The sequence below is a fragment of the Paraphaeosphaeria sporulosa genome (genome assembly GCF_001642045.1).
Source record: "Paraphaeosphaeria sporulosa strain AP3s5-JAC2a unplaced genomic scaffold CC84scaffold_9, whole genome shotgun sequence".
Classification (NCBI taxonomy): Eukaryota; Fungi; Ascomycota; class Dothideomycetes; order Pleosporales; family Didymosphaeriaceae; genus Paraphaeosphaeria; species Paraphaeosphaeria sporulosa.
Window position 1 is genome coordinate 93,180 of NW_017253368.1, and position 19,932 is coordinate 113,111.

General features: G+C 54.6%; 7 protein-coding genes across 7 annotated transcripts; 4 read left to right on the top strand and 3 right to left on the bottom strand.

The window, feature by feature from the left end:
* Positions 1 to 243: 243 nt before the first annotated feature.
* CC84DRAFT_1251804 (alpha/beta-hydrolase) lies at positions 244 to 2,071 on the top strand (the record flags this gene model as incomplete). The annotated part of the gene is made up of 4 exons (XM_018184340.1): positions 244 to 516; positions 565 to 1,375; positions 1,426 to 1,856; positions 2,033 to 2,071. 4 exons carry the CDS (start codon positions 244 to 246, stop codon positions 2,069 to 2,071), a joined length of 1,554 nt encoding a protein of 517 aa, XP_018032260.1.
* On the bottom strand, positions 2,001 to 5,370 carry CC84DRAFT_1151947 (DUF1740-domain-containing protein; the record flags this gene model as incomplete). The annotated part of the gene is made up of 3 exons (XM_018176776.1): positions 2,001 to 3,033; positions 3,109 to 5,138; positions 5,220 to 5,370. 3 exons carry the CDS (start codon positions 5,368 to 5,370, stop codon positions 2,209 to 2,211), a joined length of 3,006 nt encoding a protein of 1,001 aa, XP_018032261.1. The 3' UTR covers positions 2,001 to 2,208.
* A 342-nt stretch (positions 5,371 to 5,712) lies between these two features.
* Positions 5,713 to 11,426, top strand: CC84DRAFT_1261960 (uncharacterized protein). The gene is made up of 3 exons (XM_018185112.1): positions 5,713 to 6,192; positions 6,240 to 10,269; positions 10,321 to 11,426. The coding sequence occupies exons 1-3, from the start codon at positions 5,819 to 5,821 to the stop codon at positions 11,179 to 11,181; spliced, it is 5,265 nt and encodes a 1,754-aa protein (XP_018032262.1). The 5' UTR covers positions 5,713 to 5,818; the 3' UTR covers positions 11,182 to 11,426.
* Positions 11,427 to 11,508: 82 nt separating this feature from the next.
* On the top strand, positions 11,509 to 13,773 carry CC84DRAFT_1125819 (uncharacterized protein). Its single transcript, XM_018175730.1, has 3 exons — positions 11,509 to 11,709; positions 11,775 to 12,379; positions 12,432 to 13,773. The coding sequence occupies exons 1-3, from the start codon at positions 11,585 to 11,587 to the stop codon at positions 13,355 to 13,357; spliced, it is 1,656 nt and encodes a 551-aa protein (XP_018032263.1). The 5' UTR covers positions 11,509 to 11,584; the 3' UTR covers positions 13,358 to 13,773.
* A 253-nt stretch (positions 13,774 to 14,026) lies between these two features.
* On the top strand, positions 14,027 to 16,045 carry CC84DRAFT_1099206 (2-isopropylmalate synthase; the record flags this gene model as incomplete). The annotated part of the gene is made up of 3 exons (XM_018174810.1): positions 14,027 to 14,179; positions 14,234 to 15,811; positions 15,863 to 16,045. 3 exons carry the CDS (start codon positions 14,027 to 14,029, stop codon positions 16,043 to 16,045), a joined length of 1,914 nt encoding a protein of 637 aa, XP_018032264.1.
* An 844-nt stretch (positions 16,046 to 16,889) lies between these two features.
* CC84DRAFT_974476 (glutamate decarboxylase) lies at positions 16,890 to 18,646 on the bottom strand. The gene is made up of 4 exons (XM_018188018.1): positions 18,137 to 18,646; positions 17,566 to 18,084; positions 17,320 to 17,517; positions 16,890 to 17,266 (listed from the first exon to the last, which is right to left on the bottom strand). The coding sequence occupies exons 1-4, from the start codon at positions 18,559 to 18,561 to the stop codon at positions 17,125 to 17,127; spliced, it is 1,284 nt and encodes a 427-aa protein (XP_018032265.1). The 5' UTR covers positions 18,562 to 18,646; the 3' UTR covers positions 16,890 to 17,124.
* On the bottom strand, positions 18,647 to 19,588 carry CC84DRAFT_974475 (uncharacterized protein). The gene has a single exon (XM_018188017.1). It carries the CDS (start codon positions 19,293 to 19,295, stop codon positions 18,732 to 18,734), a length of 564 nt encoding a protein of 187 aa, XP_018032266.1. The 5' UTR covers positions 19,296 to 19,588; the 3' UTR covers positions 18,647 to 18,731.
* Positions 19,589 to 19,932: the final 344 nt, after the last annotated feature.

The following is a 19,932-nucleotide window of genomic DNA, read 5'->3' on the forward strand; positions in this document are numbered from 1 at the left end:
GTCACGTGGCGCGCTGCGACGAGTCAACCTTGCAACTTTCCCCACAAGCATTCCCAAGATCCTGACTAGAAAAATGCGGTTGTGGCTAGCCTACCGCAACGATAACATATGCCTTCTCCATAGCTGCATATTTGGGGTATGAGTTACTCCAGGCGATGACCCTAGGAGATCTTCATAATAGAAGCATAATGCATCAGCAATTTCGGTTCATAGCACCAACCTGGCAGCTCGTATATTTGGATCATGAAGCTTATGTTGCTGTTGTCATTGGCGTTGGGCGTCTCTTCCATTTCCATTGCAAGACATATTCACCGAAGCGACCCGGTCGTGACGCTGCGGAATGGTACCTATAAGGGCGTTCACTCATCGCAGTACAAACAAGACTTCTTCTTGGGAATACCGTATGCGCAGTCACCTACTGGAGATCTACGATTCCGCAATCCCAAGCCACTTGACGCCTCTTGGAAAGGCGAGCGAGATGCGACGACATTCTCTCCTGCATGCGTGGGCTATGGTGTAAGTGGAGATGAAAGCTGGACGGCAGAAAGTGATTGACAAGTGCAGGCTTCGCAAATGGGTTACAATGTTTCCGAAGATTGTCTTTACTTGAACATCATACGCCCCTCTGGCAGTAGCAAGAAGGACTATGGTGGCCTTCCGGTTGCGGTGTGGATCTATGGTGGTGGTTTCGCACAAGGAAGCGGGATTGATCTGCGCTATAACCTTTCCTTCATCGTGCAAGAATCTGTCGCTCTGGGTCAGCCCATGCTTGGTATAACGCTCAACTACCGATTGAGTGCCTGGGGTTTCCTGCAAGGGGACGAGGTGCGCAACAGTGGCGACACCAACGTGGGCCTCCGCGACCAGAGACTTGCTTTGCAATGGATTCAAGAAAATATAGCCAATTTTGGGGGCGACCCTCACAAAGTCACGATTTGGGGCCAGTCTGCAGGCGCTGCTTCCGTGGGTATGCACGTTATGGCTTACAACGGTCGAGACGACAAACTCTTCCGGTCAGCCATCATGGAAAGTGGTGGTCCTGTAGCTATATCCGACCCAGATCGTAAGGGCTATTACCAAGCGGCGTACCAGAACCTCACTCAACTCGCTGGATGCAGCAAGGCACCTGACTCATTGGGGTGTCTGCGGTCTCTGCCATATGAAAAGCTCAACGCAGCCATCAACACGACAGCACTTAGTAGCATATGGTTCCCTCAAATAGACGGCGATATGATAGCTCGACACTCCTCTGAGCAATTGAAGGACGGCGCTTTTGTGCATGTCCCGATACTCATCGGCACAAATTCGGATGAAGGGACATCTTTCTCACCGAAGGGCGTCAACAACACCGAAATCTTCAAGAGGGCGATTCAAGGTACGTACACACTTGTGCGGTGCAATTCTATTTTGTTGATGACAATGTAGGTTCCGCACCACTAATGAATGCCTCGTTTGCCGACCGCGTGCTTGCAGCGTATCCAGATGATCCAGCTCAAAACGTCCTCGCCAATCTTGGTCCCACATATCGCCCAGGCCCGCCCTACGGCGCGCAGTACCGGCGAGCTGCAACTTACTACGGTGATACACAGTTCATTGCCAGCCAACGGCTCACCTGTGAGACCTGGTCCGCAGCCGGGCTAACTGCATACTGTTTCCGCTTCAACGCGATCCCGGCCTGGGCTACACCCCTTGACGGGGCCACACACTTCGTCGAAGTAGCATTTGCCATGCTGAACTTGCTGGGGGTCGGCTATCCGCCTGTGCGCACGCCACCATTCGAAGGGAAGCCACCAGGTTATGCCAATCTAGCGAGGTTGATGAGTAGCGACTGGATTCGATTCGTCAACACGGGCGACGTAAACAGCAAGGCAAGAAGCAAGACATTTGGCGTTCCGTGTTGGCCCAAGTATAACCTACGCAAGCCAGAGGGTTTTGTCTACGAAACCAAAGTGATGAGCCACGTGGAGCCAGACACTTATCGTGCGGAAGGTATCAGTCTTATCAATAGTGGTGTATTTTCTGTGTACAATAGATGAGCGCTGTTTCTCTGGATACACTTTACAAACCTTGAGTTAAAAGTTCTATCACACCGAACACATTTCTGAGAACCAAACAATTGATGCCGAACGGAGCCTCCTCGAATCTGCAATGCGCGCATTTTCAAACCACAATGGCCTTCTACAAGTGATCCCTTCCGCACTCTTACGCTTATACACCATCCCCTTCTACTTCGATGTATAGCCGTAGCTCCTTATCCACCATAGCGGTGTACACCTTGCTCAAATCCTCCAAACCAAGAAATTCTTTTCCCAGGTGAGTAAATGCCATCATCATGTAGTCTTTGCACCAAGGCAGGTGTGTTAGACCTCGGAAAAATGTGTCCCTAACTCTCTTGTCTGCCGCCTCCATCTTGGTGTCCTCCTTTGACCTCTTCCCGTCTTTACGTGGCATCTGCCGAGGTCTCTTCTTGCGCTCTTTCCGGGCCTCTGCGATCTCAAACTGAACGTGTTGCTTCCATAAAGCGGGACACTGTGCGCCAACATCGTCTTCGGCTTTCTCAAAGAGAGCACGGATGGATTGCGATGTTGAGCCGGCTATCTCGCCTCGCAGGATTTCATGATGGATTGCGAAGGTCCAGTTCACAATGGTGCGATTCAAGCCTCTCGATTTTTGATGCATTATAGACCTGACACGATCGTCGATGGCAAATCGTGCTTCGTTAGCAGCATAAAGCGATAGTAGTATTGTGTTATCCGGAAATGAACTGATGTAAGGCTCCAACGTTTCGCGTATAAGTGCAGGTTTGACGATAGGAGCACGTCGAACGTGAAGTGTCAAAAACTGCGCAATGTACTGAGCGTGAAGCTCCGCCGCCGGGCTTTGTGACATGCTGTGGCTCGTAAGCCAGGTGGAAAGCCGCGAGAAGGCTAACAATGCTGTCTCTGACTTCTCGTTATCCGCGAAATACGCCAGCAAGGCAATGAGCAATGTTGCCAAGGCAGCTCTGGGTAGGTCGGTAGCTAGTAGCGCTCGCTCAGAGATGTCGTCGAAAGTTCTTTGGGCGCGTAGAAGAGCTGCGTGGGTTGGGGTGTTGTCAGTATCAGACACTCTTTCGACCTTCCCAGTGGGAGATACAAGTCGCCAAAGCGCTTCCTCTCCGTCACCACATCGCAAAGCTTCCCAGACCCAACTATTGAAGAGCTCAAGGCTACCGTTCGTTGAGAATGTCGTTTCGCCTTTCTGCATTGAGAGAGCAGCACTAAACACCTGGTCCGCCATCTCGGGGTTGTTTCGGCGTGATTCCGCAAGTCCATAAGCGTTGTAAAGACGCAGACTTGCAGGATGGGCTTTTAAGAGCTGTCTGGCTGTCTTGCGAGACTCAGTAGGGAAGTACTGAGATTCGAATGCGAGCAGATACTCCCCAATAGAGCCTCCGTCCGCGACCCCCTTAAAGAGAAGTTTTAGAACCTTGCGTACAAATGCGACATCGCCAACTTTGTGTGTACTAGGAAAGCTTTGATCAAAAAGGAGCTCTGCAGTGGGCTGGTACTTCTTGATCGGACTGTTTGAGTATCTTGCAATGACCTCGGTAAAGCCGCTAGTGTTTGCTTGTGAAGGTTCGCTCCAGCCCGTTTGCAGAAAAGGATCAAGGGTGTATCTACTCATATCCGAGTCGTTTTGCTGCAGAGGTGGTAAAGTGCAGAATTGGAGAAACGCAGATACAACGTCCGTCTTCTCGCAAGAATGTGGAAGAAGCTTCAGGAATACTTCAATGTCGGCAAATAATATCGTGTGGAAAGGATCATCGCCCCCTAGCTCTTCAGTCGTGCGGCCTGGATGTCTCAATTTGGAGGTGTGGTCCGTTTCTCGCTTCCGAAAATCGTCCCAAACGGCGTCATTGGGATTTTGTAACATAAGCTGGACTGGGTCCGTCTCGGGGATGGGACCGTCGTCCACATCCGAGTTTCGCCAGCCCTTTGCATTATCCTCACCAATGCGAGGAACCTCACTTTCCCAAAACTCTTCAAAGTTCCGCAAAACCTCCTCTTGGGGTAATGGCTGATCGAGAGGGGCAAATATGTGATACTCGAGCAAAGCCTGCCATATAGCGAGCGCTAATTCTTGGTAACCGGCTTGATGTATCATGGTGGTAAGGCGACAGAATATGTACAGACTGAAGCCAGGGTCAATGGCTATCATGCTTAGCTGCATCGTTTCCAAGCACTGTTGAAATGACACTTTGCACGCTTCATATCTAAAGGTCATAAAGCTCGATTCAATCCAGTCCAGATACTTCAGCCATAGCTCCGTGCTAAACGGATACTTGGTGAGGACTTCGGTCCATTTCCGCGCCAATTGTTCTTGACCCCAAGCCCTCGTGGCTTCGGTCATCATACCGCAATGCAGTCTGATTTGACCATGTTCATCGATGTTGCATTTTTTCAGCGCCTGTTCGTAGACCGAGATTCGGATTTCGGCAAGATGTAGTTTTTCGGCTTTTCGCAGCTCTGTTGATGATCGCTCCATCTTCAACATGTCTTCTTGATATTCGATAAGCTCGGTCCAGGCTTGCAGATCGTCCGGGCGTTCTTTCGTTCTGCGTACAAATATCGCGTTTTGTGCGGTCACGTCGGCAGTCACAACGTCGACGGCGGGTTCGGAATCATATTCTGCATCTGGGTCTGCTGGTTCACTGGTAATTCCCTTCTGCATTCCACGATAGTCGAAGGCAGACCCATCCTCTTCATCTTCAGACTCGTCTTCGCCACGCTTCCGTTTGCGTGTGGTCGACAGTGCGATGTAATCTTGATTGTGGTCGTCTGAATCGTGCGCGTTTGAAGTACTGACGAAACGTACCGCCCTGGTCTGCTCCCGAGTGGCTTGCTTTTTCGCAAGCAGTCTTTCGCCGCGACGCTTGTCTGAAGAAGTGAGGACAGTAATTTTTTCCGTGGAATGAACCCGGTCTATTTTCCAATCCAAAGGAAGGCCAAGCACGTGTCCGTAGCCAAAACGTCGATAGTCCGGCACTTCATATTGGTTCAGACTGCCGTATCGCACAATATCGCGATCACCTCGCCTGTCACTGAAGAATAATTTGGAAGGTGCTGCAGGTGGAGTCGGTTCCGTGCGAAGGTCGTCTGCGTGGCGCGCTAGGCTCTGCTCTGGAGTCTTATCCCGCGGTGTTCGACCAGGTTTTCGCCGTCTCTCTGAGCTCCTACCTCGCGACGGCTTCTTAGACGGGCTGGATCTGTCTCTTGACGATGTCACCGATCGTTCCTGATGTTCGGGTATCTGTGACTCTTTCTCTTGGCTCGATGCCTCCTTTGGCTTTGGTCGGAAGCTTGTGAACTTCGGGACGCCAGAAGCCATGCCTTCTGGAAAATAGAGCCCGGACGAGTGAAAGGTAGTTGGACAGATTAGCAATCCACTCAACCGTGACTACGGAGCGCGAGGTTGGCCAGGTGCAGAGTTCGCCAAAGGTGCAGAGGCGTGCCTGTTGACGAGCAGGCAGAAGGTGATGTCCGCATCGTCGAAGCTCTCACGTGCGCATCATTCACCGGTGGACCCGTAGACGCGCCTGTGGTGTTCGTGATAGAGTCATGGAGGCGACGAATGAGACACGGGCGGGAGTGCGCACAGATCACCCGAAATCTTGGCAGATCCACCAAAAAGTTTGCCGGCATCAGATGCAAAGTTGAACCTCACCGAGCTGCGCCCTCTCGCAACGACTTCATAGCGGCAAGAGCTTCGTCCGATGGGCCGTGATACCGCAGAAAATTTCGCGCACACCTCGTAGACGCCACGCGCACCATTCAAGATGACGTCTCTCCAGAAACAGCTCGCGGCCATCGCCGCCACGAGCACACACCAATTGGACCTCAAGGCGCAGAAGCTCGCCCATGGCAAATCGCTGCTCTTCGAACCCCGGATCGCCGCTTCGCAATCCTTCGACAACATCTACATGATCTGCTATGAAGGCTTCAGGGATCTTTGCGCGCTGGACCCGCGCTTCGTGCAGTTTTCGCGAAATATCTTCAGCGAGCAGAGCAAGGTGGAGGACCGCACGCAGATGACGCAGAAAGAGAACGAAAAGTTGGACGAGGTGCTGGAGACATTCATTACCATGGTCGGCCCACGATTGCTGCTTAAGCCAGCGGAGAAGGCTCTGGATTGGCTGGTCAGAAGATTCCGGTATGTCGTGCGCACACACTTTGAGGACGAAAGCTAATGCCTCCTAGTGTTCATGAGTACAACACAGAAAGCCTCGTAATGACATACCTCCCGTACCACGATACCCCGCAGTTCCTTGCGTTGCTGTCTATACTACCACCGAACCCCAAGCCGGCATGGCGATTTCTACATCCCTACATACAACCCCCTACCAACCCACCGCGTCGTGTCATTGTCTACACTGCGACAAACACGCCGACATTCTTCGAAGCGCTGCAGAATTACATAATGAGAGTGCTCCAGGCAGGCCACCAGGGACCCAGCCTACTCACGTTCTGGTCGAGCGTGACCACCCAAGCGATTGATGGCATTCTCGATCACACCACTGGACGCAAAGAGGTGCAGGACCAAAAGATGGAGGAGTTACTTCTGCGAGTCCTGCGGGTACTCAACGTTTGCATGAGAAAGGCCAACGGCGCGGATACTGTCACAGCATGCTACATGATTGTCATCGTGTTGGTTACCAAGTCCACCTTGGAGGACAAGGTCCTGAATTCCATTATGGAGGCCGTAACTCTCAGCCGAGTCGAGGAGACCTCGGACGCATGCTTGATGTGCTTGGCTGTCATTGCCGAAGAAAGAGCACACGTGCAACTGCCATCTCCGGTCGCGAAAAGTCTGCTGAAGATTCCCGACCTGGCCCAGACCCTGATATCGCTTTCGAAAAGATGTCGCGTGGACCGTCTTGCACTGGGATGTGCCTTGGCTACCCTTGGTGGTATTGCTAAAGCGGGGCAGAAACAGGAGACTTTCAAGAGCATCCTCGAGGCCAACTTGCTCGATGATCCGCAGCTATCGGTAGCGCTTTCGGGTCTGTTACAGGTCGCGCAACAGAGCGAACGTAGCTCGCCTCAACATAGCCATTTGATTGACTTTGCGTCGACATTGAGCGAGAACGCTACCACAGCCCGCATCGTCAACAAAGTCGCTCAGCAGAATGCGATAGACTTGGAATCGTTAGGATTGGTTGTTGGTTCCTCTCTGACGGTTCAAGACAGCGCTGATGTAGAGGACGAAGATGAGGAAATGTTCGATGCCGAAGAAGAGGAACCGAGCGATGCATCTCTGACATTGCCATCTGAATTCTCAGAAACGAGCCTGCTGAGCGTGCAATCTGCACAATCATTCCGCGATACGCTTCCTCTATTCGAGGCGGCTGTCTCGGTGAATCGGACTAAGCAGTTCTTAGCAGCACAATCTCTCCAGCGCCAGGCGGCATTCAGCAAGCCACTTTTCTTCAGTTTCCTGGCCAGGGTTTGGTGTAGCTCCGCATCCGTCAAAGCTCGAGCTGCGGCCCTTCGAGCAGCCACCTCGCTCATTAAGGAAGAGCAGAAACCGACCAATCTGCAACACATCGTCCCATACCTTCTGTTTGCGCTTGCGGACCCATCTGCCATCATTCGTCGATCTGCAGCTGCATGTGGATCTGTGCTGTCGACTTCAACACAAGGCACCAAGGTATGGGCATCATCTGACCTATACGGCACTGCTTTTCCCAAATCAGCGCAGCTATCTGTGGAGCAACTATCGGAGTTCCTTATCGCGTATCTTGTTCCGATCCTCGAAGAGTGCGCCATGGATGCCAACTTCCTCATCACAAGTGCTGCGGAGGCATTAGAAGGATCGCACGCAAAGAATGGGAAACGCGGATTGAAAACCACGACACGAGGTCCGATCGTCACATTCCTGGCCACTCATACGGCTTCCTCGCCGCTCCTCGCCCTGCGTCTCCGCCTTCTTCCACTATTCCATTCGTCGGCCAAGACTCTTGCCGGTCCTCGCAAGGAGATTCTACTGCCGATGCTGCGCGCCTGGAGTTCCAGTTCGGAGGTCGACATCGCACAATATTCACAAGATAAGATCCATGAATCTACGGATGCGGATCGAGCACACCTTGCTGCGCTTTTGCCAAAGGAGCCCGAAAGTGTGCAGCTAGTACAGGACATCATCTCTGGCCACACTAGCAAGGAGCGAGTTCAGCTTATGGAAAAGGCCTTCGACTGGCTTAACGCTAATTTTGCGAAGATGAAGGCCGATGCGCGCCTGGAACTTGGCCAACGTTTGTTGGATCTGTCACTACAAGAGAACGAGGCAGGGTTCGACGCTCTGTCCCGTGGCCGGGCGCTGGAAACCCTTCGTAACGTTCGGCTAGACACTGCCACACTTGTGACCTTCATTGAGAGCATTCCGTCTTCGATGCAAATGGCGGAGGGTCCCCCCACGAAGAAACGAAGACGAACCAGCCGCAACGAAATGGCGCGTGCGGAGTTTCAGACCCCAGACGATGTCTCCAGAGTGCTTCGGAGACTTACACTGGTCTTGGAACTCATTGAAAGTTCCAGCCCTGCTGAACACATTGCGCTTTTCAGGAACTTGTTTACTGTCCTTGATGATCTCCAACAGTTGAAGCAGCAGTCTGGCTCTGATTTGGTCTACCTTCAAAGCCTGGTCTTCAGTTCCTTGATACCCATGGTCAACCGACTGAAAGAGGTGGAAGACTCTTCGCAAGCTCAAGCCGCAGTACGTGCCGACATCCTCATCGACTGCATCCGGCATTCCGCGAGTCCCCAAGTACAAAATGCGGCCTTGCTACTGATCGGAAGTCTGGCCTCGTGGGTTCCCGAGATGATTTTGCATAATTTGATGCCCATCTTCACATTCATTGGAAGCTCGCTGCTTCGCCAACATGACGATTACTCGGCCCACGTGGTAGACCAAACCATCTCGCGCGTTGTTCCACAGCTGGCATCTTCGTTGCGATCGAAGCACAGAAACTTCCTGATCGGAGTCGCTGACCTGCTGCTGAGTTTCACGGCTGCATTCGAGCACATACCTTCTCATCGAAGACTGAAGCTGTTTTCTGAACTGGCCCGAACTCTCGGTCCTGACGACTCACTTCCGGCCATCATTGCGCTGTTGGTTGACAGATATCCAAACAACAAGGTCCAACGCAGATTCTCAACGGATCTTATTGTATCTTTTGAACCACTCACGGCCCTCCAAACGTTCAAGGGCTACCTCAATCTGGTCGAGGAGGCCGTCGGCGCCAAACATCAGCGCAAGATTTCCGAGACATTGTTCAGCTTGAACGATAAGTCACCTGCTGATTTCGAACAAACTTTGAATAACCTACTCGTGTCACTCGCAGACCTCGCTTCCGATGACAGAGTAAAGAGCCATGCTAGTAGAGCGTTCAAGCGTAGTAGAGACCCTACCGTCCCTCGAACAATTTTTGCTGCTGTTGTTGAGGCGGTCATCCGGATCTCCAAATCTGTCAAGAGCCAGCCGAAGCTATACCAAAGCTGTAGTCGGGTGCTTGGAAAGTGTCTGGATCTCCTACCAACACCCGACCTGATCAAATCTGCCGAGCTTTTGTTAGCGAAGCAAGACCGAGAAGTTCGCATCGCCGCTATCAAGTCGGTAGAAGCCCGAGCAGGCACCGTACTCCAAAACGACAAGTCCTCGGTATCGTCACTTGTCGAGTTCCTTCCCCAACTCGACGGCCTTTTGCAGCAAGCTGGCGATGTGGACGTCAAGCGGATCGTCATCAGTTGCATTGACAGCATTGTTGGCAGATTTGGTAAGAGAGACACATCAGCTGTTGCTGCTGTCGCCGAGACGGTTGCAGGGTCTCAAGCTCTCTCAAATACTGACAACCAAACCCGCATCTTGTCACTGCTGTGCTTGACATCGATGATTGATGTCCTGGAAGATGAAGCAATCTCTCTGCTTCCGAGCGTCCTACCTGTGGCGTTTGAGTACCTGGGGGTCGCGATCAAGGACGAAAACACATCTCTCCACAATGCTGTCTACACACTGTTGGGCAACACCGTACAACGCCTTGGTTTCATGTTTTCCCGCGATTATTTAGTCCCTGTGCTCAAGCTCTCGCAACAGTCAGCCGCGGGTGGTCTTGATGACGAGTGCGATGAGGAGCGAGGTCAATTCTTCGAAAAGCTGTCGCAGCACCTGGAAACTCAAGAGGTCTTCTCTGCCATCAAAGCTACATGGGCCAACAGTCTGCAACAGGGCCCCGAGGTAAGCTTGAAAGCGATGTACACTACGGTCAGCCAAACTAACAGGATTCAGGCGGCTGAGGAGGAGCTCAAGTTGATGCGTGCCACTATCGAAAGTCGGACAAAAATCATGCTGGTCAAGGCCAGTTCAACGCTCTTTAGCCTGTTGCTGGACATGTTCAAGCTCAGAGACGATGTCACCGATAATGAAGACTACCAAGATGAGGAGGTTGAACAGCTTGAAGATATTCTCGTAGAAACGGTCATTGCTATGACGTTGAAGCTGAACGACCAGATCTTCCGGCCGTTCTTCTCGCAGCTAGTGGACCAGGCAGCGTCGTCCTCGATCACATTCTACAAGTTCGCTGCTGCGTTCTTCGACAAGTTCAAGGGCATTGCCACGCAGTATTCGAGCTACATCATCGACCTCGCATCAAAGCTGCTCACGTCACTCGTGCAGGATGGAGAATCATCCGAGCTCCGCACTGCCGTACTAAGCGCCCTTCAGAAGACATTTGAGCACGACCAAGAAGGCTTCTGGCAGGCACCTGACCACTTCGGCGCTGTCATGGAACCTCTGCTTTCCCAGCTTACGATCTCGGACGCGGAACAGATTACCACTGACGTGATCCCAACCATCACCGAACTTGCAGCGTCTTCTTCGTCATCCACGGACAACCATCGCGAGATGAATGCAGTGTTGCTCAAGTACATGCGTGCTGAGAAGGCGAGCACCAGGCTAGCGACCATCAAATGCGAGTTGGCCTTGACGGAGCGGCTGGGCGAGGAATGGCTAGGTCTGTTGCCTGAGATGTTGCCATTCATCAGCGAGGCGAGAGAGGATGACGATGAGATGGTGGAGAGGGAGACGCAGCGATGGATTAGCAAGATCGAGGAGAAGCTGGGCGAGGATCTGGACGCGATGTTGCAGTAGATGTAGTGTGCGGAGATATACCCCAATCCAGGAAATCTGTTACGTTCAGAAAGTTTTCATATGCAGATAGAAGGGATGGCACTTGTGCAGTGTCAAGTCGCTGGCCTGAGTGCTGTCCCCAGTGGCCGAAGATGAACCCCGGAATTCCGTGAATATCCACATTAGATTATTCGAGTACAACTTCACCACGTATACTAGAGCGGGTTGATACAGGATGAGGTGCGCGCCAACGTTGCTGCTTTTCGTGTCAGCTTCTGCATGTCTGTGGTGTTCACTAGGGTGCTCGTGCGACACGCCTCAGGAACCCCTGGTGGTTCCACCTCAACGGCGCGCCGTCAGCCATCAAGGCCCGCGCCGCATCGCATCGCCAACAGCACCGACGGTCGCCACTCCACCAAACGCCATGTCCGCGGGTGCCTCGCCAGCCTCAAGCACCACAAACGTGGAGCGCGACCACGACGTCGGTGCAGACACGGACCCGCCCGAGCTGTCGGCCCTCTTCCTCATCCGCTTCGACAAGAAGGTCGGGTACGTCATTCTGGAGACTGGCAGAATTGCAGAAGCTATGCACTTGCTAACGGAGATGGTCGCAGCTATACGGTCGCGTGGAAACGCTCAAATGCCACAGTCCCGCTCGACGGCGCCGTCGAATACAAGTCGCTCCCCTCCGGACTCCACACGCTCACGTCCGACCTCGTCTATTTCGTGCACGAAGGGTACGCCGGGCTAAGCGCATACTCCAAGGGCGAGGCGGGCGCGGAGGAACGGAACGCACAGTTCGTCAGCGTGGGCATTTTGGTCAGTCGGGCATATGGGCGCCTGGGTCGCAGTTGGCTGCTCGCGAGCAAGCTGCAGCAACTCGCAGAAACATTGGCAGAGGATCCAGAACGGACAGCTGTGCTGGAGGAATTCTGGGAACAGCAGAGCAGCGGGAGAGCGGGAACCGACAAGGTCGGGTCGTCGAAAGGCGGGGAGCAAGGGACCAACGGTAAGGCTGGGAGAAAACGGGCGCTGAGCACGCTCACGTCGGTGGTGCCGAGCGAGAAGGGAGGACTCGCGGCCGACCACCCTGCGCTGTCGATGCTGAAATACGTCGATGTTCTGGGGCCCTTAGTATTCAGGCTGCAGCAGGCTGCGCTATTGAGGAAGAGGATATTGTTTGTTGGCGCACCGCCAGTGCGGACGTGCTGCGAGTTCGGTACGACTTTATCTCCCACTGCATGGGCAAGCTAGGTTTGCTAACAGAACAGTGTACAACTTGTCCGTGCTATCCAGTATACCACCACATGCTGCCGATGTGCTATCACCAGGCACAGAAACGCTCCTCCGTCTACCCTCTCTATTCTCTATCGGTGTTCACGATATCCCCGAATTGGAACAATTGCAAATGCAGAAAGCGAATGGCGCGACAGAGACGGGGGAGGACATTCCAAGCCCAGGGTGGGTGGCTTGCACGACGGACGAGATCATTACCACCAAGAAGAGGCTTTTCGACATCGTAGTGAAAATGCCGGAGACGTACGATGCACCCCCGCAGAGGAAGGTTTGGCCCATCATGAAGACCTCGGACGGCACGCAAATCAAAGCAAGCCAGCGGGATCTGTGGCGATGGAAGATGCTGCAGCTAGAGCTTAGGAAACACAGACGCTCGCCTGGCGAGGACTACAACGAAGATGAGGGCGAAGACGAGCAGGCGGCGTTGATGGGACCCAACGAGCGATACGACGTGGAAGATGACTTGAGCGTCGATGACAGCATGGTCGAATCGACGACGTGGCCGCAACTTGCCTACAGTGGCTTCATGTGGTGGGCGTCGGCGGGCGAACAAGACTCGTACACAACGACGGAACGAGAGCGCGACCGCGACCTCCTCGGAGATCTATCAGACTACGCAGACGCGCTGCCCACTGCCATCATTGCGTACTTCCACCGCTCGACAACGGAGTTGATACAGACCCTGAATAGTATCATCGAAAGAGCGGACGAAGAGGAGGCGGAGGAAGACGACGGAACGCTGCTGCTCGACAAGGGAGACGTGTCCCGGATGGGTCTCGATACGTGGAGCGAAGCCGACAGGGCGTTCCTGAGCGAGTTTAGCTGGATGTGGTGCGGGCGGGTAGTGGACGTCCGGGGCACGTCTGTGGACTGCTGTGGTGTGAGGATACCCGTTTTCTAGCGCATTGAGACTTGATAAGTGCACCTAAACCAGCACGGGTGGTGTAATTACACGAACCGCTATCCCCATGACGTGAGTACCCGGATGCATTGGGTTGTACAGCGGCATATACGGGATGGAAGATATCCTGTGGCGGCATTGCTCGGAGAACAGGCAGCTGCTCCGTGCTGGGGGAGGCGACGTGCAGAACAAAGGGCGTCAGTGTGCAGCCGTCAATCTCGGATTGTCCACTACAGCGATGGCACTTGCCACCAAGACGCAGCATTCTGCAGAGGCCGTGGAGCAATATGCGGCCTGCAGAGAAATACGAGCTGGAGGGTTGACGTAGTTCGCCGCCGACTTCGGCGCAGGGATTGCCCCGCAGCAGAACGGGCAGCGCAGTGCGGGGCACGTGTGGTCAGTGGATTTGTGCGCGGGTGATTCGTCATAAGACAGCGGCCGGCGCGAGGTAGTACCGAAATCTTTTTGCTGCACGGCGGACAGTCAGAGAGCCTTGAGTCAACGCTCTGCATTCGGGGTCCTTGTCTTGCTACCTGCATCACTGCACACGTCCTTCCCTACGCGCACACGCCCCTCGCGCCTTGCCTCACGCAGTGCTGCCAATTGCATCTTTGCTTGCTGCCGAAGCGCGAGTGCACGAACGACCAGAACCAGCGACAAGCCGACACCATGCCGATGCTCCAGGAGCCGTGGAAGAAGTACCATGCGTTCAAGCCGCTGAACCTGCCGGATCGCTCCTGGCCGAGCAAGACCATTGACAAGCCGCCGCGGTGGCTGTCAACGGACCTGCGCGACGGCAACCAGAGCTTGGTCGACCCCATGGTGAGTTGCGCCTTCCTCCCGTCCACGCCGTGCGGCCGCAGCTAACCTGCGCAGGACGGCGAGCAAAAATGGGCCTACTTCCAGATGCTCGTCAAGCTCGGCTACAAGGAGATCGAAGTCTCCTTCCCCTCCGCCTCCCAGACCGACTTCGACTTCACACAGCGCCTGATCCGAACCCCCGGCATCGTCCCCGACGACGTCTGGGTGCAGGTCCTCTCGCCATGCCGCAAGGAGCTCATCCGCCGCACCGTCGACTCTCTCAAGGGCGCCAAGAAGGCCATCCTCCACCTGTACCTCGCCACGTCGCCCTGCTTCCAGAACATTGTCTTCAACATGAACAACGAGGAGAGCAAGGCTCTGGCCGTCGAGTGCACAAAATATGCGAGGTCCATCACAAAGGATGACCCGGAGCAAGCTGGAACAGAATGGGCATACGAGTTCTCGCCAGAGACCTTCTCCGACACTTCACCCGAATTCGCTGTCGAGGTATGCGAGGCGGTCAAGGCAGCGTGGGAGCCCAGCGTGGAGAACCCCATCATCTTCAATCTGCCCGCGACGGTTGAGATGAGCACGCCCAACGTGTACGCAGACCAGATCGAGTACTTTTGCAGGAATATCAGCGAGCGCGAGAAGATTGCCGTCAGTCTGCACCCACACAACGACCGCGGCTGTGCGGTTGCCGCAGCAGAGCTGGCACAGATGGCGGGTGCCGACCGGGTTGAGGGAACGCTGTTCGGCAACGGCGAGCGGACGGGCAACGTCGACTTGGTAACACTGGCTCTGAACCTGTACACACAGGGCATCCACCCGGGCATCGACTTCTCCGACATCACATCCGTCATTGACATGGTCGAGTCGTGCAACAAGATCCCAGTACATCCCCGGCAACCCTACGGTGGCCAGCTGGTTGTGTGTGCCTTCAGCGGATCCCACCAAGACGCTATCAAGAAAGGGTTCGCGAAGCGGAAACAGGAAGGCGCTACAAACGAGAGCCGCTGGCAGGTTCCCTACCTCCCGCTCGACCCACAGGACATTGGTCGTACTTACGAAGCTATCATACGCGTCAACTCGCAGAGCGGCAAAGGCGGTGTGGCCTGGATCATCCAGCGCCAACTGGAGCTCGATCTTCCCCGAGGCCTGCAGATTGCCTTTTCCAAGATTGTTCAGCGCGAAACCGATATGCTCGGCCGCGAGCTCCTCCCTACCGAAATCACCAAGCTGTTCGAAAAGGCCTACCACCTCAAGCACAACCCGCGCTTCGCCCTCGTGGACTACGACATCACTGCCGACCGCTCCAAGTCGCCCGCACCTCCGGAGGCTGGCAAGACAGCATCCTCACGCAACCTGCGGCGTCTGTTCCGCGGTGTCATCGAAATCGATGGCCAGGAGCACCGCATCCAGGGTACCGGAAACGGTGCCATCAGTTCCCTTGCTGATGCTTTGAGGAATTTGGGCATCGACCTCGACGTTGCTGAATACAAGGAGCACACCATCGGCTCAAACAAGGATGCTAAGGCGGCAACGTACATAGAGTGTACGGCGGCAGGCAGCAAACAGAGGGTATGGGGCGTGGGTATCCACCACGATGTTGTCCAGGCTTCCCTGATTGCGCTGCTCTCAGCGGCTTCTACCGTGAGTCTTCTCTGATATTTTTGCTCGGAACAGTGTTGCTGACTTTCGCAGTTCCTATCCTCAAGGCCTTCATCACCGGTGCCTTTCCGCCCTAAGCGCTCCAACACGAACGATCTCCCTAGCCCAGAATCAAGTCCGGGGCGAAACAACGTCAGCAGCACGGACAGCAACAAAGATGTAGAGGCGAGTCCGCTGGTAAGTCGTCTGGAGGCCAGCGTAAACGGAACGCAATAAATTGTCAGGCTGTGGGATTATCCAACTTCAACATCTAGGCTGCATGATCATCTTTCTGCATTGTAAGGGCGTGGTGCCATCTCCAAACTGCATCTGATATTCATGTATTGCACGTGGGAGGCAGGCGCATCGGGATCAAAAGTTGTATAGTCGGTCGAATACCATGACATTATTTGCAACATTTGGGCATGCGATTGCTCTCGAAGCACTTTCAAACACGTCTTGCATGCCTGTTCACGCAAGCATATTTGTCGACGTTGGCCCATGGGTAGTATGCTTCTGTTATTCCCGGCAGAAGCACCCTGCGTCTCAACCCCCAGAAGCGCTCTACGCAAGACTCAAAACCCTCTTCGAAGAGGAAGGTAAGCTGGCAAAGACAGCAGCGCTCCTGGTGCGTAAGCGGCTGCAGGTCTTCCGGGCCACGGGGCTCGACTCCCAGGGCCGCTGCTTCATGGAACATCGCCCGAGACGCCAGACTCCACGCTCGCCTTCTTTGCCGAGCAGCCTCTGCTCTGCTCTGCGCGCTGTTGGCGTGGCCTGGCGGGGACCTGAGTACCTGGGGATGGCACCAGGCGGAAGGGGAGGCGGGGCATACGCACGCTGGACATGAAGGCTACATGTCGGCCGATCAAGGTCGAGGTATTCGAGCTGAGCGAGACGGTGAGGGAGGCGGTCGTGAGGGACTGGAAGGAGCCGGAGGTGAGTGGGTACGCGGGGATGCACGGTATGACGGTGCCGGGAGGTGAGGCGTAGGGAAGGGGGAAAGATGCAACATGAATGCAAATAGCCCACGTCGTCATCCAATAACGATTAGATTGCTTATAGCGAAGCTGGCTTTGGATACTCACGCTGAACCATGATACTACAAGTCTATGAAGGTATAATAGCGTGAGTTCTGCAGGATTCTATGTGCACTGGAATCCTGGTTCATGTACCAGCTACCGTGATCAGACATGCCACGTTACTCGTTTCATTTCGTAGTTCGTGTATAGACGTTAACGCCGTGTATGTACGCGTGCCCATGACCGTGAAATCCGCGCCGTGCCGCATCGAATCGCGAGGTATATCTACATAACTCTCTAGCACACGGGATGCGACTTATCATGCTTAGCTTGCAGGCTGTGATCATCGTTGAAGTGATAGGTCGCCTGTTTCTTAATCTGAGGTCCTGCGGTGCCGATCAAGGTCGACCGGCGGCGCATGTGGAACTCGGCAGCATGCCTGTTATTCAGGGTTAGCCTCTCTTGTCGGGTCTTGTGGGTCAAACCACTCACTCCTTTTCGTGCTGGATTCTCTTGGAGTCCATAGAATCAAGCGTCTCGAGTGCAAGCTTGAAATCTGCGATGAGGGCATCACAACGGGACTTGGTGAAGTCTTCACGGACAACCACACGCATGAGCTTCATCTTGTCCGAGTGAGGGGCCATGGTGTAGGCGGGGACGACCCAGCCGCGCTCGCGGAGTTGGTGGGCACTAGATTGTCAGATGGCATTCTGGTTAACCGAAGGGAGGAGGCCTTACATTGCGAACTCGTCGTACTGCTTTCCCAGGTCCTCGTCGAGACGAGCAGCAACGAGGGGAAGACCTTCCCCGCTCTTCTGCGATAGGATTATGAAGCCTAGCTCTTCAAGGTTCGCCGAGAGGTAGTCGGCCGTCCGGGTCAAGTTCAGCATGATCCTCCTGTATCCCCTCTTGCCCAAGCGGATCATCTGGTAGTATTGCCCGATGATCTGTGACGCACCACGCGAGAAGTTGAGAGTGAAAGAGGCCTGGTCGGCGCCAAGGTAGTTGATGTTGAAGACGAGTTCTTTCGGAAGGAACTTGGGGTCACGCCAGACAACCCAACCCACGCCAGGGTATACGAGCCCGTACTTGTGGCCCGAGACGTTAATTGACACGACCTTTTCCAGTCTGAAGTCCCACTCGAGACCGGGGTTCACGAAGGGCGCCACAAAACCACCAGAAGCAGCGTCGACGTGGATGGGGACATCGATATTCCTCTCAACGAGCAGATCGTTGATGGCCTTGGTATCTTCGTACCTGGCATCTGTCAGTGCACACATCCAGCGACTGCAACAAATTGAGCACGCACTCTCCAGTATAGGTTGTGCCGAGAATAGAACAGATTCCAATGGTGTTCTCGTCAATCAAATCAACAGCTTCCTTCGGGTCGATGACATAACGATCGGCCGTGCAGTACACGTAGCGCTCCTCGACGTCGAAGTATCTAGCTGCCTTCTCCCAGCACACCTGCACGGCTGAGTTCATGATGATGTTGGGCTGGTCGAACGGCTTTCCCTCGGCCTTGCGCTTGTTTGCCCATAGCTTCTTCATGGCAAGCACGGCAAGCATGATGCCTTCGGAACTGCCAATAGTAGAGGTGCCCATCGCGTTCGCATCGTCATCTCCAGGTACGTTGAATAGGCGGGCTATCATCGAAACGCAGCGGTTCTGAATATCGGCGCTGACGGGATACTCCTCGTAATCGATGAAGTTCTTGCTGAAGGCGTCGACCATGAGCTTCTCGGCTTCCTCTTCCTGATGGGGCAATTAGCGTTAACAGTCATTATGGGTTCAGCACAGTGGAAAACGTGGTTGAGCCGTGTGGCGAGTATTTTCCGGAGGCCATTGCTGCCCGCCAGAGGTGATGGACATACTAGCATCCTCGAACATCCCTTAGCTTACATTCACCTCAAGCAGAGCATCAAATTACGCAAATGCGTGCATCGTGCCAGCCAACGTCGACTGGATTGGCTCCACTCTTGGAAGACCGCCAGGCCGCAAAAAGCAATTGTCAAGATGTTCGTATTCCATTGGCGGGGTCCACGCTTCCCACTGGTGCTGAACGACACAGAGCCACATGACAGGCACTTACCATGTAGGTGGTGACGAACGAGGCCAGGTTGAGCGTCGGGGTGCCATCGAGCGTGAGGTCGTCCTTGATCATGCGGTACGCGCTTGTGGGGTGAGCATGGGCAGCTGCGTCTTCGGAGGAGGAAGGAACCTACACCTGGGGCGGCATCTCGCGGTCCTGGCGCCGTCAGTAAACAATGGCCATGGAGGGTATTGGAGGTACGTACGGGCATCTCGTGCCTGGGAAGATCTTCTGCGGCATACTTACTGCCGTAGACGGTCGCCGTGTAGTCATCGGGCTCGTCCTCGACAGCGAGGGTGAACTTCTTCATGCCGTCGATGAGGCCCTTTGCGGCTTTGATCTCCTTGTCGGTCGCAACGCGGTTGAGGTGCACCATTTTGATTTATCTGACCAATTGGTCCTTTCTGGAGAGGAGCAAGGAATGGAGCAGGAGCAGGAGCAGAAGAGCAGGCAGGAGGGCGGTCGGCGGCGGAGCTGGTGGGATATAAGCTGCTGCCCCGCGAAGGAGGGGCAGGCAGGCAAGCAGGCTCCACGCCTCACCACAATGGCTACACCCAGCTGCAGGTGTGGCCTGGCCCATGGCCTGCCACGACGACGCGCATCGAGCATCGCCCGTCAGCCATGGCCGCTCTCCTGCGTCATTGTAAACACACGCGCCCAATGGCCGCCCTCGTTGCCAGGAACTAGAGCAGCGCATGTCCCGTTCCCCACGTCGCTATTCGACGAAAGCACCGGCGCGTCGACAAGCCTTGCCCGAAAGCTTGTCTGCCGCGCTACTCCCCGTTCAGGACGCACTGGGCCCATACACCGCCTGTTGCGCATGTCGCTGGCGTGTCTTTGGCGGGCACCTTGCGCGACTTGCTGTTGCTTTGAGGCATGCGTGGAGAGACGGCACGGCCAGGAACACGCATATGTCTTGCTTGGGAGACACATGAAGTCTTACACCCTACAAAATCGACGTGGCCCCAGACTGTACCCCTCCAGCTCCGTGAGCGGAGGGCTAGCATCGCAAT

Coding starts and splice junctions, on each gene's coding strand:
- CC84DRAFT_1261960 (XM_018185112.1), top strand. CDS start 5,819: ATGACGTCTCTCCAGAAACAGCTCGCGGCCATCGCCGCCACGAGCACA. Junction 6,193..6,239: donor TGGCTGGTCAGAAGATTCCG/GTATGTCGTGCG, acceptor AATGCCTCCTAG/TGTTCATGAGTACAACACAG. Junction 10,270..10,320: donor GTCTGCAACAGGGCCCCGAG/GTAAGCTTGAAA, acceptor AACAGGATTCAG/GCGGCTGAGGAGGAGCTCAA.
- CC84DRAFT_1125819 (XM_018175730.1), top strand. CDS start 11,585: ATGTCCGCGGGTGCCTCGCCAGCCTCAAGCACCACAAACGTGGAGCGC. Junction 11,710..11,774: donor CGCTTCGACAAGAAGGTCGG/GTACGTCATTCT, acceptor AGATGGTCGCAG/CTATACGGTCGCGTGGAAAC. Junction 12,380..12,431: donor GCGGACGTGCTGCGAGTTCG/GTACGACTTTAT, acceptor CTAACAGAACAG/TGTACAACTTGTCCGTGCTA.
- CC84DRAFT_974476 (XM_018188018.1), bottom strand. CDS start 18,561: ATGGTCGACGCCTTCAGCAAGAACTTCATCGATTACGAGGAGTATCCC. Junction 18,085..18,136: donor GGCACAACCTATACTGGAGA/GTGCGTGCTCAA, acceptor GACAGATGCCAG/GTACGAAGATACCAAGGCCA. Junction 17,518..17,565: donor CAGTACGACGAGTTCGCAAT/GTAAGGCCTCCT, acceptor CTGACAATCTAG/TGCCCACCAACTCCGCGAGC.
- CC84DRAFT_974475 (XM_018188017.1), bottom strand. CDS start 19,295: ATGGTGCACCTCAACCGCGTTGCGACCGACAAGGAGATCAAAGCCGCA.